Raw genomic sequence first — 14,323 nt, forward strand, 5'->3', positions numbered from 1 at the left:
AGATTCTGCAATGGCTTGCAAAAGTATTCAATCCCACGTACAGTAGTCATCACCATTTTCACAATAACAAAAGATACTTACACTTATTTTCCCAATCAGTATTTTTATTGTGAACATTTACACTTAATATTGCCAAAAGCAGTATATTTCATTTGTGTGATAACATTATATATAAATTAAAACCTGACTCTTTGTGTAAGTATTAAAACATCTGTGCTTTTGAGTTCCAGTTTAAAGAAGCTGACAAATTATTTTCAGATGATGCTTTAGTTAAATAATCATTATTAGGTACTATCTATAAATGGCTTAGTAAAGTATGTATGTCCTTTATCCTTACTCCTCCTTGGATATAAAAGTCACTGTCTAAAGGCGTACTCATGACTGCTGTTGGGGGGTCAGAGCAATGCTAACCTTGGGCCTGATGCGACACTCTCTCTGAAATACATCTATATGCATTCCCAGAAGTGTTGTTTGAATGAGCACGCAAAACCTTGATATTTAAGGTTGTATCTGAGCTTAAATACATGTGCATGTGTTAAATAGCCTGCATTAAATTAACTAGGCTACCTGGAAGTCCCATCCCGCCGTTTTTCTCTCTCCAGGAGTTTTTTTTTTTAAATTTAGATCATGGTAAGCTTTAGATGTAACATTATACAGCTCCGGGAAGCTCAAAATGCATGAAATTAGCCTCTTCATTTTGTAGTGGAACCTTTTACATTTCTGCCCATGCTTGTGTCACGCTGTCAAATCATTGTCTAAACACTGAAAAGTCAGTGGCAAATGGGGTCGAACTGGGGAGCTTCAACTTGAAGTTACATTTTTTGTTGTGCCACAACTCTAACTTTGATCACAGAGCGGCTCTGACCGGGTTCACTTCACTTCACCCTCCGCAATTATCGCAATTATCTGTTACCACTGTACAGCGCAAGAAATGTCTCTAACAAACTATAAACATATACCTCGGATACGATAGAGGGGCAATGCATGGACAGCAGTCTGGAGAAAGAGAGCTGAGGATTCCTGCAAGTATCTATTTGTACAGTCTATAGCATAGCAGTTCTATCCCATTTACCTTTTTGCTAGAGATTCAAATGGAATTGAATGGTGCAAAACTCTTTCGTGCAGCTCTCCAAGAAAATATCCAAGTGTTTTGATGTTCAAATTAGCACCACTGGATCCAGAAGAAGAAAACTGAAATTTGCATTACATCACTTGCTTGCTTTGTAGGATTGTCCCTCCTACAATGTTGTGACTCTAACTAATCTTTCCAGGAAATATTAAGTTGTGGAGGAGGTTAAACAGAATTCAACCACCACCCCGAAAAATCTTCAAAGTTCAGTGTTCAGTGACTGGAATTTGGAAGGTGGTGTAGGTGGTGCAATCTTAATAACTATTAATGAAACTGGACTGCATTAGACATGTGTGGAGATTGGTAAAGATGTGGAGTTTTCTATGGCCATGCAAGAACCAAATGAGAGCCGTCTGGCCAATCCTAAAAGCACTACCTGTGGCACAAATCAAAAACTGACAATGCCTCAAAAAATGCTATACCAACTGTACAATATGGGGATAGTTCTTGTTTGTAGGAAAAGGGAAACTTTTTAGAATTTAAGTGAAAATAAATGGAATTAATTTCTATACAATATCACAAGAAAGCTGTTGCAGTCTGTTGTAAAAGTGAGGCTTGGAAGACAATCACCCAAGGCTAAAGCAACAGTGGAGTGGCTCAAAAACAACAAAGTGAATATTGTAGAATGGCTCAGAGCCCTCATCAAAATCTTACAGAAAACCTGTTGCACTCTACTGTAGGACAACTATCCAATCAACAAAAGTCAGAATCAAATTCTACCAAGAAGAAAGGGGGTAACACTTCAGAACAATGAACATAGATAGTTCTGTCTTGACCCTCTGAAAATCTTAAGCTGTTATTGCAGCAAAGGTTTCTCTCCTATTATCGGGTCAGTTCCAAACGGAAGGCATTGTCTTGCTGCCTCGCTGCTGTGGTAGAGAGGGTGTCTCATAAGACTGACTTTGGAGTGACGGCACCTTTTAAGAATGATGGTTTTGAACAGTCTTTTAAGATAACTTTGACAGGAGGATTTAACTTTGGAGGATTTTTTTTTTTTTAAATCTCTTCATTAGAAAGTCTCTGCTTTAGCACAAGCAAGAACGTTAAACTAGCTTACAGAGGCTAGCAGGCTAATGGTAGAAAGTTGTCTGACAGACGGCACATAAATCAGACCAGACGCCATCAATGGTAACAACAACGGTATAATCAAATAGTACAGTTATTATTTCTTGCTAGATTTACAAATCTAAGCAAAAGCTGTCTCAGAGAGTTGCCGCATAGATTTGTGGGTAATAGGCAACACAGAGGATACATGGCCTTCAAAAATTACCGTTTTGGGGGTAGTTTGAAGGGATCTTAGAAGGCATGAAAAGAGTTTGATCAAACACACTTGTTGTCTCATGTCCCTGTTAGATATCTTAAAAGGCAGCAGTTTTTCCCGTTTGGAACAGAACCATCATTTACGGTTTATGCTTATGCTCATATACGGTTATACTTATGCAAGTGGAATATTTTAGGTTTTTAGAAAAATAACTTAGTCTTTAGAAGTACTGCATAAGTGTTCAAAATGAAAATACTGATTTGAAAAATGTGTGAGTATCTTTTGTAAATCAGAAAATGGCGATGACTTTCAGGGGGGTTGAATAAAATCTATGAATCTCTTCAGGAAGCAAAGGAGGAACCAAATATGTGTGAGCACATACGCACGCACATACGCACGCACACACACACACACACACACACACACACGCGCACACGCGCACGCACACACACACACAAACAGACACACACACGCACAGACAGGTACACAGATACACACACACACACACACACACACTTAGGTTGGAGGACGGTTTGAGAAGATCTTAAAACAATGTGAATGAAGTCCTTTTCAGTTGCTCTCAAAAAGAGAGAGCAAATCATCATTGCTGTTGTTTGGGAGATCAGGAGGACCAAGGTATGACAGCAACTCGTCTGGATTGGTCAACTCAGGGAGCAACTAAAGAAGAGAGGCAAATACAGAACTGATTAGCTGTACAATATAAAACACACAAGAGCCAAACTTAAATAGAGTCAGAGTTAAGTAAAGTAATTCATATACACCTTTCATGATTTTCAAACTGAATAACTGAATTATTCTTCACTTAATTATTTAATCTAATTGTTATATTCCATATAGATTTGCTGTGCATACAGTAAGTAATGTTAAATTAAGTAACCTACTGTATAATGTGAAAACATAATCCAACTAATATGAATGGCTCCATGGCAACTTGTATAATATTCTATTAATAATCCCACTATATGTCCAATCAGAATGAAATTTCATGTAATCACCTTATTCCGATGGTTCAGAGCATCCTACTTATGATGGTCTGAACAGCTGGATTGGAAGGGCTGGATTAAACCCTTGACATTCTATTTGATAGGAAAATATCAGCGACTAAAAGCCAAGTAAACGTACAATCCACATAATGACTGCAAAGCAGACAATGTAAACTCCATGATTTTTGTATGTACAGCCCACTATTTTTTTAGTGCATCAAGATACTATTCTTGGCACATTTTGAGAACATGTAAACTCACTTGATTAGATCAGTATTCAGATCAGATGTAAAAGGTGAATGGAGTATTTCAATTGGAGTGATTTCATTTAGAATGAAAGAAAAACCTTGCATGCAAATTTTGCTAGAGCGTAAATCATCTAAAATTGCAGTTGTACAGCAGTGTATTTTGTTGAAGTATTATTACTTGTGTTTAAAGCTTATATGTTACATAAGATAAGTTTAATAACATAAATGTAATATTCTTACATCCAGAGCAGGATCTGTCATCTCTGCTCCTGAGGGGCCCACAAATCCAAAAGAGCCCTCTGGGTTCAGCCGTGGATTTTGGGAGGTGTGTGGAGGCAAAGGTACTCCTGAACTCTCAACATTGTTGTGCACACTCTGCTGTTGTTGCTGCCTCTGCAATGAATTGTGGGAGTCCATTCTGCCTGAATGGGCCACCTAAATGAGAGCACAAACAACCATACTGATGCTGATGGGAGTAACAGCTGCATATTATTATTATCATGAGTAATTTGTCATCATCTTGATGACACTTAGCCAGTCTCCTTGGAGCACATCAAGGTTAATTGCCTTGCTCATGGGCACAACAGTGGCAGCTGGGAATCAGACCCATGACTTTCTACATGCTAGCCTAGTCCTTAGCCACTACACTCCCATTTATGCCAACATGGCGATCAAAGAATAAGAGACAGACCTGTGAGGGTGCAGCAACTCCTGCTTGCTTTTCTGTTGTGACACTTCTGGGATGGTCAGCTTGGTAGGTCATAGATGGGCGCCCAGAGGGAAACTCTCCCAAGGTTGGAGTTCCAGGGGAGTTCTGGAATTCTGTGAAGCCTGACTGGTTGGTGAATCCTGAACCTGCAAAATGACATGTGAGAACAATGCGACTTAAAGAGCATTGCTAAATGACAGGTAGGGAGGGAACAATATCCCATATTGTTGGGACGTTACCTAAAAAAGAAATCTAATGATTACTGCTCTAAGATTAGAGTGATTAATAATAGAGTATACCACTTTGGGCTCAACATTATTTTTTCCATAGGGGAAAAATAGAAATATATAACAGCATGTCAAATAACCATATCTCAAACGGGTTCAGAAAGGGTTCAGACTCCAGAGTGTTATTGGCCTAACAATGACATAATATCTGAAGTGACAGCTGATTGCCTTTTAAGCTCACATATTGGCAATCTTTCTAAAGACTCACAGACTCTTCCCAGAAATACTTCTAAATCTTCCTAAATATAACCCCATTGGGTTAATACAAAAATGCCCAGTTTGCCATCTACCTGGAGCATTGTAGTCCTGACCCCCTCCAGTCCCTCCACTTGTTATGGAGGGGTATGAGGAAGGGGTGGGTCCTGAGCTTGAGGTGGATGCAGGTCCAGGTCCTGAAGAAGGCCCAAGGGAAACTATCATCTCCATGACACTGGGCAGGATCATATGACTAGGGCTAAGGGTGCGGCAGCGCTTCAGAATAGGCCCGTCAGACTCTTCCTTAATGTGGATGTCTGGCTTGACTGGAACTGGCTTCCAATTGCACACTGGATCTATTGTAATTTCCTCATAATCCGAGCTAAAATAGCATGATGGTTGGAGTGGGAGAGACAGAACAGGCAGTTATTTATTATCCATGATTAAAAACTGAAACATATCTGGTCATAATTGTACAGAAGAAAACTTACTTTTGGATATAAATCAGAATGCCCAGCATGTACTGGTCAACTTCCAATCCCTCCAGCAATGCAGTTTTACTGTGAAAAATGCAGCATGTCAAATTGTGTTTGCACCTAAAGTTAACGTCATAAGATACTGCTGTATAAGTGCTAACATTTAACATGGGTGTCATTCACTTGTTGGAGCCACAAAAGAATTTTAATGAGCTACAGGCATTTGCCTCCAAGGGCACCAACATAAAATGTGTATTTTTTGGCGCAATCAATAGACAAGCTATTGCTAAAAATGAGTTGAGCCTATCCAACTTCAGAGGGGCCAAATTTAAGAAAGTCTATTCTTAGATGAAAATGAGTCTAAATTTTTGTTTCATGCTTGATAATAAAAATGTATACACAGACAGTAATGAAATGTATTAATACACGGCTCTTCAGAGTGCTGCAGAATGCTCCATTCACTTGAATGGGCCTTCCCAACGTTCGGTGGTCTGCTAATTCCCAATAACAGACCCTTGCTAAGTATAACAAGACTGCTGTCAAGGAAAATGGGCTTTGTGCTTCTAATTTACGTCTTTCATATCACTGCGCAAGGACTGGAACTTCATTCAAAAGTGAAAGCAGACGGTTGATCAGCTGTGTTCTAAAGAATGTTTGATTCAAGTTCAGCGTGTGCTGTTGTCGAACTATTTGTTTCTCACCAAATGCCACGATGAAACGGTAACAAATAGGCTATAGCCTAGGCTATGTAGGCTAAAGAGTCACATCGTGGGGAGTTTATAGTTTCGTTTTGGCAAGTAGCCGTGTAATAAGCGGGATAATGTATAGAACGCCGGTCAAGACCGGTGTAAGGACGTTCTATACATTATCCCTTACATAATGCCCAACAACTTCATTTCAAACCATGTACTTAAGGAACATGATCTTATGTATTGAAATTAGTGGCTTAGCATGAACAGTAATTGGGTTGAGCATGAGTGAATGCGTTTCTAAATTAACCATAAGGACATGGGTTATTCATTTTTTGGGCATTAATGTATTGAAAAGTATTATTCCTAGCCTGCCCAAACTTTGCACGGTAGAAGACAAACATGTTCACAGTATGACTAGACCGTAGTTTGTACCGTACTGCAAGCCCATTCGTTTTATATAAGACCTTAGATATGGAAGAAAGTGCAAAACTGGTAATATTAAGGGTCATGTAAAAAAAAAAAAAAAAAAAATTGTAAATTTTGCTCTGACGAATTGCTCAAATCTTTTGAGACCTAAGTGCGTGGACCCTGGTTGAATTGACATGGAATGACCCAAGAAAACAAGAAGTCGAGAAGAGTTACAAACGCAACTGATAACACATTTATTTCACCTGAATGTTTTAATCCTGTTTGTTTTCACTGGAAAGCACAGGTCTGCACAAAGCACAGATTTCATTGCTGTTGATCTGTTATCACAGATTTCATTATCCATATTAGCCATGTAGAGTTGCCTTTACAATTTACCTGCTACAGTAGCCTAGGCCTGTGCAATACAACAAAATAACCACCAGCAACTAGCTGGCAACTGCTGATTATGCAAATTATATTTTACAAAATAAAATATATGAACTCTTATGTCGCTGGTATACTTTACTGTATCTACAGCTGTTAATGTGATTACTCATATTTCAAGCTGAATTTCTCAGGCCCCTCAGATGAACTGGCCCCCCATTACTAAAAAACATTAAAAAAAAACCCTGCTATATATGAATGCATGGGTTTAGTGTTGATGCATATAGCAAATGATGACTCACTTGCATACAGGACAACGCCAGGTTCCCCTCTCGCAGTTCAGCTGCAGGTATGACTCTAGGTCGAAACACTGGACGGGGAGAGGTTTTTTAGGGGAATAAATACACCAATAATCACTTCCCCAGAAGACCATCCATATCTGCATTAGTAAGCTCTGTAGCTGCTAACCTGAATGTGCCTGCAGTCGTGACCACGTGCTGGAAGTTGAATGCGGCGGAATGTAATTGGGCATTGCAGGGACACCCTGATGGCTGTCTGCTCCACTCCGTCCTCTCCATTTGGCCCTACAGAGCCTGGTATCGTGCCACTGGTGAAGTTCCTCTTAACTGAAGAAGAAGCGAAGAAGTGCACAGGTGTGAAGCTGGCATTTTATTATTGTTCTAAACAAATTATGTTGGGACAAGATGACATAATTAGATGGGTAGGCTCATACAAAGCTGAGAAGAATAATTGCAATAACAGCATCCTCATGCGACTCACCACACGGCGGGGATCACATTAGCCAGCGGCAAGCGTTAGGTTTCCTATTGGTCTCTATTGTTCGGCAGCGGAGCGGTGGCAACGCTGGCGTAACGCTAGCGTTGAACAAGCTGAGCGTTGAACTTGGTTCAACTTTCAAAGCACAATTCAATTGACAAACCATTCACAGCGTATTCAATTGACAAACCATTTGTGTTGCCTAGGAACGAGATAAAACTTATTATGGTCTGAGCGTTACGTTACCTTTGCCGCGTGCCGCTGGCTGATGAAATCCTCGCCTTATGGTCTTTACTTGATTTGGAGTAAATTACATTTCTGCATTGTTTGATCAGTCAAAAAACTATGTTAACATGGACATTAAGGATGCAATGGTACAGTATGACCATGGTTCACCATATGCATCACAGTTTTTGGGCCACGGCAATGGCATAGTTTCGGTAGATTAATGTAAAAAAACATTAGATTAGATTCAACCTTATTGTCATTGTGCAGAGTACAGGTAGCCTTGAGATTCCAGAACCAAATCCAAAAGGGTCTGGCCATGAATAATGTAATGGCCCAACTCGAGGGGCGGCACCAAGCATGCATATGAAAATCTCACTGCACGCAATTGGATAACACTATACGACCAATGTTTACTGACTTATTCTGGACTTCGACGCAATTGGATAACACTACAACTCTCATCTGTTTAGCTCGCCTCTGGCCCGCCTATATCAGATAGATGTGATTGGTTCCTCGCGATACAAGGGACAAAAGTAACGTGCATCATTACTCATTGCCAGAGTGACTTGTTGAGCAAAGAACTCTGCCAGAACTTTGGATTCCCAGGGTAGGGTTGTCAAGTACAAAGACAACGAAAAACAATAAACTATATATTTTACCTACAGTATAACCAAAAAAGGTACTGCAGCGATGTAGCTTTCAATTGCTCTGGAGAGCAACTAGACAAAGTGGCTCAAAATATGACTGGTGCTCAGTCCTGCACATTCTCTCCGCAAAAATAAATCATACTTGTCAATTTGTCTCCATCTCCTACTCCATACCTTACTCTTGCAACTTTTGTGTATGTAAATGAGTGTGTGCATGTGTGCGTTTGCTTTTGTTTATATGTGTGCTTCTCTGTGTGTGTGTCTTCGCTTGTAAGTGTGTGTGTGGGGTTAATGGGGTGTGTGTGTCTGCTTACCTGCATGTGTGTGTGTGTTTTGTGTGTGTTCACTTGTGAGTGTGCGTGTGGGGGTAGTGGGTAGAGACCGACTGATATGGGATTTTGAAGGCCGATACCGATATTGATATTTGAGAGTTTCAAAAGCCGATAACCGATATATCGACCAGTAGTCATTTTTAACCAACACAATTTAAAAACTCTCACATTTTGATAATATTGTTTTCTTAGTGTTGAATGTAAGAAAACAAGATGACTTACTTTCTACCGTTTGCATTGAGTAAATTCAACTTTCAAAGGTGAGAAAAACTGTTTTCATCAGATGGCCACGCATCGCTTCTGACTGCCTCTTCCTCCATCTTGGTTCAAGCAGTTCGAGGAAATAAACGAGCTTGCCGTGGTGGGAGTTAATGCATTAACATTTCCATGGCAAAGGTGATCTACTAATCAAAAGGCTTTTACATTTTTTGAATTTTGGGTAGTGTAGTACCACTTTTCTGTTAAATCAAATAGCGTAGGCCTATGCATTTTTGCTGTAGCCTACTGTCCTGCTTTTTCACAGAATGTCCCATTCTAACGATAAAGGGATGTTTGCACTTTTTTTTGCTGATATACAGATCAGAATTTAACATGCTGGTTGCATGTGATTGGTTTATCGAAATTCACTTCAGGTCTCGCCCATTTCAGAGTCCCTGCCTTGATGTAGCTTCCCACTACCACTTTGCTGCGAAACTCGCACCCTTATAGTGTTATCCAACAATTCCAAATGTGACTGATGCAATAACTACAAAGTAGAAAACTCACTCTTAGCGATACAGTGATCGGCAGGCAGCAGTCTCTTCTTCATTAGACCTTGAAGAACGGACTGCACTGATGGTCTGTGAACCAGTTGCAGCACAAACAGATGGGACTGGATAGAACATCCAGAGACAAAGAGAGTCCACCAACACATATAGGGAGAATGAGGGAAAAGAGGATATTTGTCAACAGCTAAAATCACTCTCCACTTGATAGTGCTAATCAATAGCGTAATCAATCTATTGCTCATCACGACTACAAAAACTCAGCTAAGAATAAATACTAAGGGAAAATAGATTTTAATTTCCTAAAGGAAATGCCAGTGGCAAAGCCTTTTTTAAATATTTAAATTGTAAAGTAAATGATAAACCATTAAGATTGGAGGGATGTAAATAAATACACAGATGAATAAAATGTGTGTACGTAGATAGATAGATAAATAGTTGGATGTAGATAGATGGATGGATGGATGAGTGAATAGATGTTGAAATATAGATGGATATAGATAGATGGATGGATAGATTGAATACATGGCTGGATATATGGATGGATGTAGATAGATGGATGATGTAGATAGATGATGGATGCATGTGAGAATTAGACAGATTGATGGGTGGATGAGTGGACGGATGTAGAAAGATAGATGGATGGATGGATGGATGAATGAATGTAGGTAGATGGACAGATGTGTGATGTAGATAGATGAGCTTCACATAAAGTTGTACTCACACAACAACAAGCAGAGACTGTGATCTGGATTGTGTTGCGTCCAGGCTGACACACGGTCTTCAGGTAAAGGGGCTTATGAGAGGTTTTGTTGTCCCCACGTTCAATGGTAAGTGGAGTAGCATTAACACTCACCTGAGAGATAAATAGGCTTGTAAATGTCGTCTTGGGTATAAACTTGTACATATGTTCACATTCAATTCTGAGAAAAATGTCAACAAGACCGCAAGAAAATTATGTAGTACAGTTAAGGTTTTTCCTCTGATGAGCTCTTTGACAGGGTTCCATGAGCTTAGCCAAGCCAGCCTTGACCAGGAAAAGTCAACAGGAAACACGGTACAATGGTTATGAGGAATTAACCAGAATTTTAAACTTGCGGGTACATGTGTTACCTACAGGTAATAAGTACTCACATTCCTATTCATTATAAGACTATAACACTATAACAATGCTTTTTTCCTCAGGTCACAGGTTTAGTCCTAAAACTATGCCGGACCGACCTGTACAGAGGCTGGCCAGTTAGTGTTCATCTGTCGATCCTCATGGTGGTAACACTTGAACTGCAGTTCCAGATCTGGTCTGGGGGTGAATGAAATTTAAAATTTAGAGTTAATCAAAAAATAACAATTCACAGTATGTAACATGTATGCTATGCAGGCCAATAATAGGGCTACCGTATCATGATAATAATGGTGTATTCAAATACTGTTAACTAAGTCCGAGCCTGTGCATGTCCGACCGTACATGAGCAAATTATTTTGGAGGTCACACACACTGGATAAACAGCTTGGGGAACAACCTTGTCACTCTGCTGCCATCTGGAGGGCGTTACAGATCTTCCCAGGGTCGCACTTCCAGACTTTTGAATATTTTTTATCCAAGTGCCATAAAACACCTGAACTCATGACCCATATGGACTGCACTGCACTTTATGGACTATGTCTTCTTTTAGACACTATCAATTCTTATCATTTGTTTACAGCGTTCCCACTCTAAGTCAGATGTAAAATTCCATGACTTTGAATAAACAAAAGTTGGGCTAACCACTACCACTTAAGACAGCAGTAAAGCTAATTACCGGATATACTGCACACCAATTCTGCCTGGAAATAAATTTGCATTATTGCATTTTGGCAAGTACATTTTAAACTGCTAACAAAATTCCCTGATATTCCATGACTGCCCCACAAATGATACAATTCCCTGACTTCCCATGTCTGGAAAAGACCATCAAATTTCCATGATATTCCAGAAATTCCATGACCCGTGGGAACCCTGTATTTACCTATTTTATTTATTACTGTGTTCATATTTCTTAGCTCTCTTTTTTATGTCTTAATTCATGTTTTACTATGTTGTCTTGTCATACTATGTGTCATCACTAGGGGAAGTGCAATTGAATTTCATTGTTATGTACAATGACAATAAAGGCATTCATTCATAATTTCGCTGAATTCAACAAAAGTGTGATAGTGGATTATAATCGAAGACTACACAACTAAATAGCTGATGTCACTGAGGCAGTACAGAAGTGGTTTAAAACCTGATCACCCTCTGCTTACCTCATCATAAGCGTTTTAAAGACAGTCTCTCGCAGCTGGTAGACATGGTTGCTGACAGCCAAATTGTGCTCCAGGCGGAACGGTTCTAACACCACACCATCACGCACAGGGAATGTAAGCCGCAGTTCGTCTACTTGATTGGCTATATGGGAGGTTAACAGAGGAAGAGTTAGTGAGCATCTCCAGCATAACTGCAAATTTCAGCCATCTTTTTGTCATTAGTAAGCACAAGCTCAGTAAGGAGTACCAGACTCTGTTAAGTGGTAACAAAATTACAAATACAATAAATACAAATGACTTCTTTCCAAAATGCAAATGGTTCACGTATGAATTAACAAAATTAAAATAATTTCAAAAAAGGTCACGGTGACTCGCTTTACATTATTTTCTCTTCAAGAAAGATGCTAACTTGTCCCACAGGTTGAGCTGGCAATATCAGCAAGTTAGAATGGAGGTTTATTACAGCATGTTTACATACAAAGGCATATCTGTGAGCTCCCATTTACATGCTCCCAGACTCTAGCGTTGTAGCTGCCTGGCTGTGTTAGCTGCTAGCTGTAGCAACTCAAGCTAGGCAAAACCGATTGTTGTCGTTTTTTCTGTGCCGACAGTACTCGGTGAACCTCGAGAAAAGGAGATCTATGTGAAAACTCGCCGGATTTCTCCTTTAAGGTTAAGTGCACACACATAGCAGTCACTACAACTGTTCACCCCTGGTTGCTCATAAAACTGGAAAAAAGCACATTGCGGAGGATCAGCTACTGGAGCTTTGTAGTTCACAACTACATTACAAGTGATATGGCGCCTTTTCATCTGGACATGAAAAGAACTTCTGCAGTTGGAAAGCTCATTTTATAAACTGAAGCATAACACAAGAGTTTCTTAGTTTTTCACTTGAATTTTGTACAGTTCTTTACTCTTAATTAGACAAAATAGGTAAGACATAATTTGGCTCGACTAAACACTGGCATAAACACACTTGGCAAACATGTAGTGTGGTGCTTTCACCTGTGGGTGGCGGAGGTGCAGGAGGCTGCAAGGTGGTGACATTTGGCTTGACATCAGACAGGTAGGGGGATTTGACATCATGGCCAGGAGACATGTAAGGAGCCATGGAACTGCCTGGAGTCATAGGAGGGGTTGGGTTTCCAGGCAGTGGTGAGCTGGGGTAATTGGGTAATGCTCTACCAGGCTAGAAAAAGGAAAAAATCAGTGGAATTACAGTGGGCAGTGCTTCGACTTGGCCAGCTTCCCTCGCGGTCCGCGCACGGGATCACGCGGCATCACGCGACTTTAATTTGTATTTTTCCAGTGACGCTGCAACGACGCTGCAACAACCGGCAGAGGTCTCAAGTGAGCAGGGTGTCTCGTAAAAAGAAATGGAGCTGGAAAATAGGGGTGGGCGATATATATCGTCAGCGATAATATCGTGATTGTTCTTTTAATGATGTGCAAATTGACATTATCGAGTATTTAAATTACTTATGGGGAAAAAACACTCAAAATCACGCATTGAAGACTCATACATTCCCAGGAGGTGTATGCGGGAGAAGCCCCTGGCTGCAGCAGAGCAAGTGTCACGTGATCACTAGTGGGTCACAACAACGTTGTCACACGCATGCCAAATGTTTATTTTGTGCAGCGAGAGTAGCCTACTAGGGATTTTATGCGGCTACTTTTGTTCAAGTAACATTGATGAGAAAGTCACGTTTTTTCCCACACGGTATTATATAGAGAGAAAACATTAGCCTTTGAGTATTTTAATAGTCAGTTGTAAACAAAGAACTATTCTAATGTAACTCTTTTGTAAATGGACTGAAGTTCGCTCTACGTAAGTATCTACGTTTACCGATTATGCTAACCGTTAGCATCTCTATGAGATTTCTCATATACATTAGCCATAAGCTAACACATTCGTTTCTATTCTGTAACTTGGAATGCTAGCCTACATGATTGCTCTTAAAGGGATACCAGGCAAGCCTGATGCTTTTTCTCTATGAAGCTCCCCCTACCGTCTGTACATGTCGATACGTGTGCGAGCCCTCGCTCGGTCTGAAGCTCTTTTCTATTTCTTTGCATCTTCCGTCAAGGGTTTTTGCTGCTTAAGCGCCGTTTGCAAAAATCGCTAGCGTTTCGTTAGCCTTCCTCTGTGCTGGGGATGCAGGGATTAAAGTGAAAAAAAAAATCGTTTGACTGAACTTTTTAGGCCATAAGTCATACATTCATATCTACCTATAGAGATAGCACCCCTTTTGCGGTCGCGACCTATTGGTTTTTAATGTACAAAAAGACGCAAACAGCAAAGTAAAGGGAGTTTTCGCCTTATTCACACGGCGGCCATTGTTTAAACCAAAGCGAGGCTACAGGGGACACTTACTATATAATTAATGCCACCTACAGGTGAATGCATAGAACATAACAATCCTATGGGTTGTGTACCCTGTAGCCTCGTTTTAGCTGCCAATGGCCACCATGTGAATAAGGCGAATTGAGAGTGTT

At 40.2% G+C, this 14,323-nt stretch overlaps 1 protein-coding gene across 2 annotated transcripts in view; it reads right to left on the minus strand.

Moving 5' to 3' along the window:
* Positions 1 to 494: 494 nt before the first annotated feature.
* The window catches only part of LOC121716057 (zinc finger MIZ domain-containing protein 2-like), a 34,343-nt gene continuing 20,514 nt past the window's right edge, over positions 495 to 14,323 (minus strand). The window contains exons 9-21 of one of the 2 annotated variants that reach the window (XM_042102217.1): positions 12,833 to 13,016; positions 11,825 to 11,966; positions 10,763 to 10,841; positions 10,266 to 10,397; positions 9,543 to 9,648; positions 7,262 to 7,419; positions 7,096 to 7,163; positions 5,325 to 5,393; positions 4,929 to 5,215; positions 4,334 to 4,497; positions 3,883 to 4,077; positions 3,407 to 3,487; positions 495 to 3,068 (exon numbers count right to left, since the gene is read on the minus strand). In XM_042102217.1, coding sequence (XP_041958151.1) covers positions 3,431 to 3,487; positions 3,883 to 4,077; positions 4,334 to 4,497; positions 4,929 to 5,215; positions 5,325 to 5,393; positions 7,096 to 7,163; positions 7,262 to 7,419; positions 9,543 to 9,648; positions 10,266 to 10,397; positions 10,763 to 10,841; positions 11,825 to 11,966; positions 12,833 to 13,016 — 1,641 coding nt within the window. In that variant the 3' untranslated portion in view covers positions 495 to 3,068; positions 3,407 to 3,430. The remainder of the gene's footprint in view (positions 3,069 to 3,406; positions 3,488 to 3,882; positions 4,078 to 4,333; positions 4,498 to 4,928; positions 5,216 to 5,324; positions 5,394 to 7,095; positions 7,164 to 7,261; positions 7,420 to 9,542; positions 9,649 to 10,265; positions 10,398 to 10,762; positions 10,842 to 11,824; positions 11,967 to 12,832; positions 13,017 to 14,323) is intronic. The other variant, XM_042102216.1, reaches the window with a different exon arrangement.

This window comes from Alosa sapidissima, chromosome 8, assembly GCF_018492685.1.
Source record: "Alosa sapidissima isolate fAloSap1 chromosome 8, fAloSap1.pri, whole genome shotgun sequence".
Lineage (NCBI taxonomy): Eukaryota > Metazoa > Chordata > Actinopteri > Clupeiformes > Clupeidae > Alosa > Alosa sapidissima.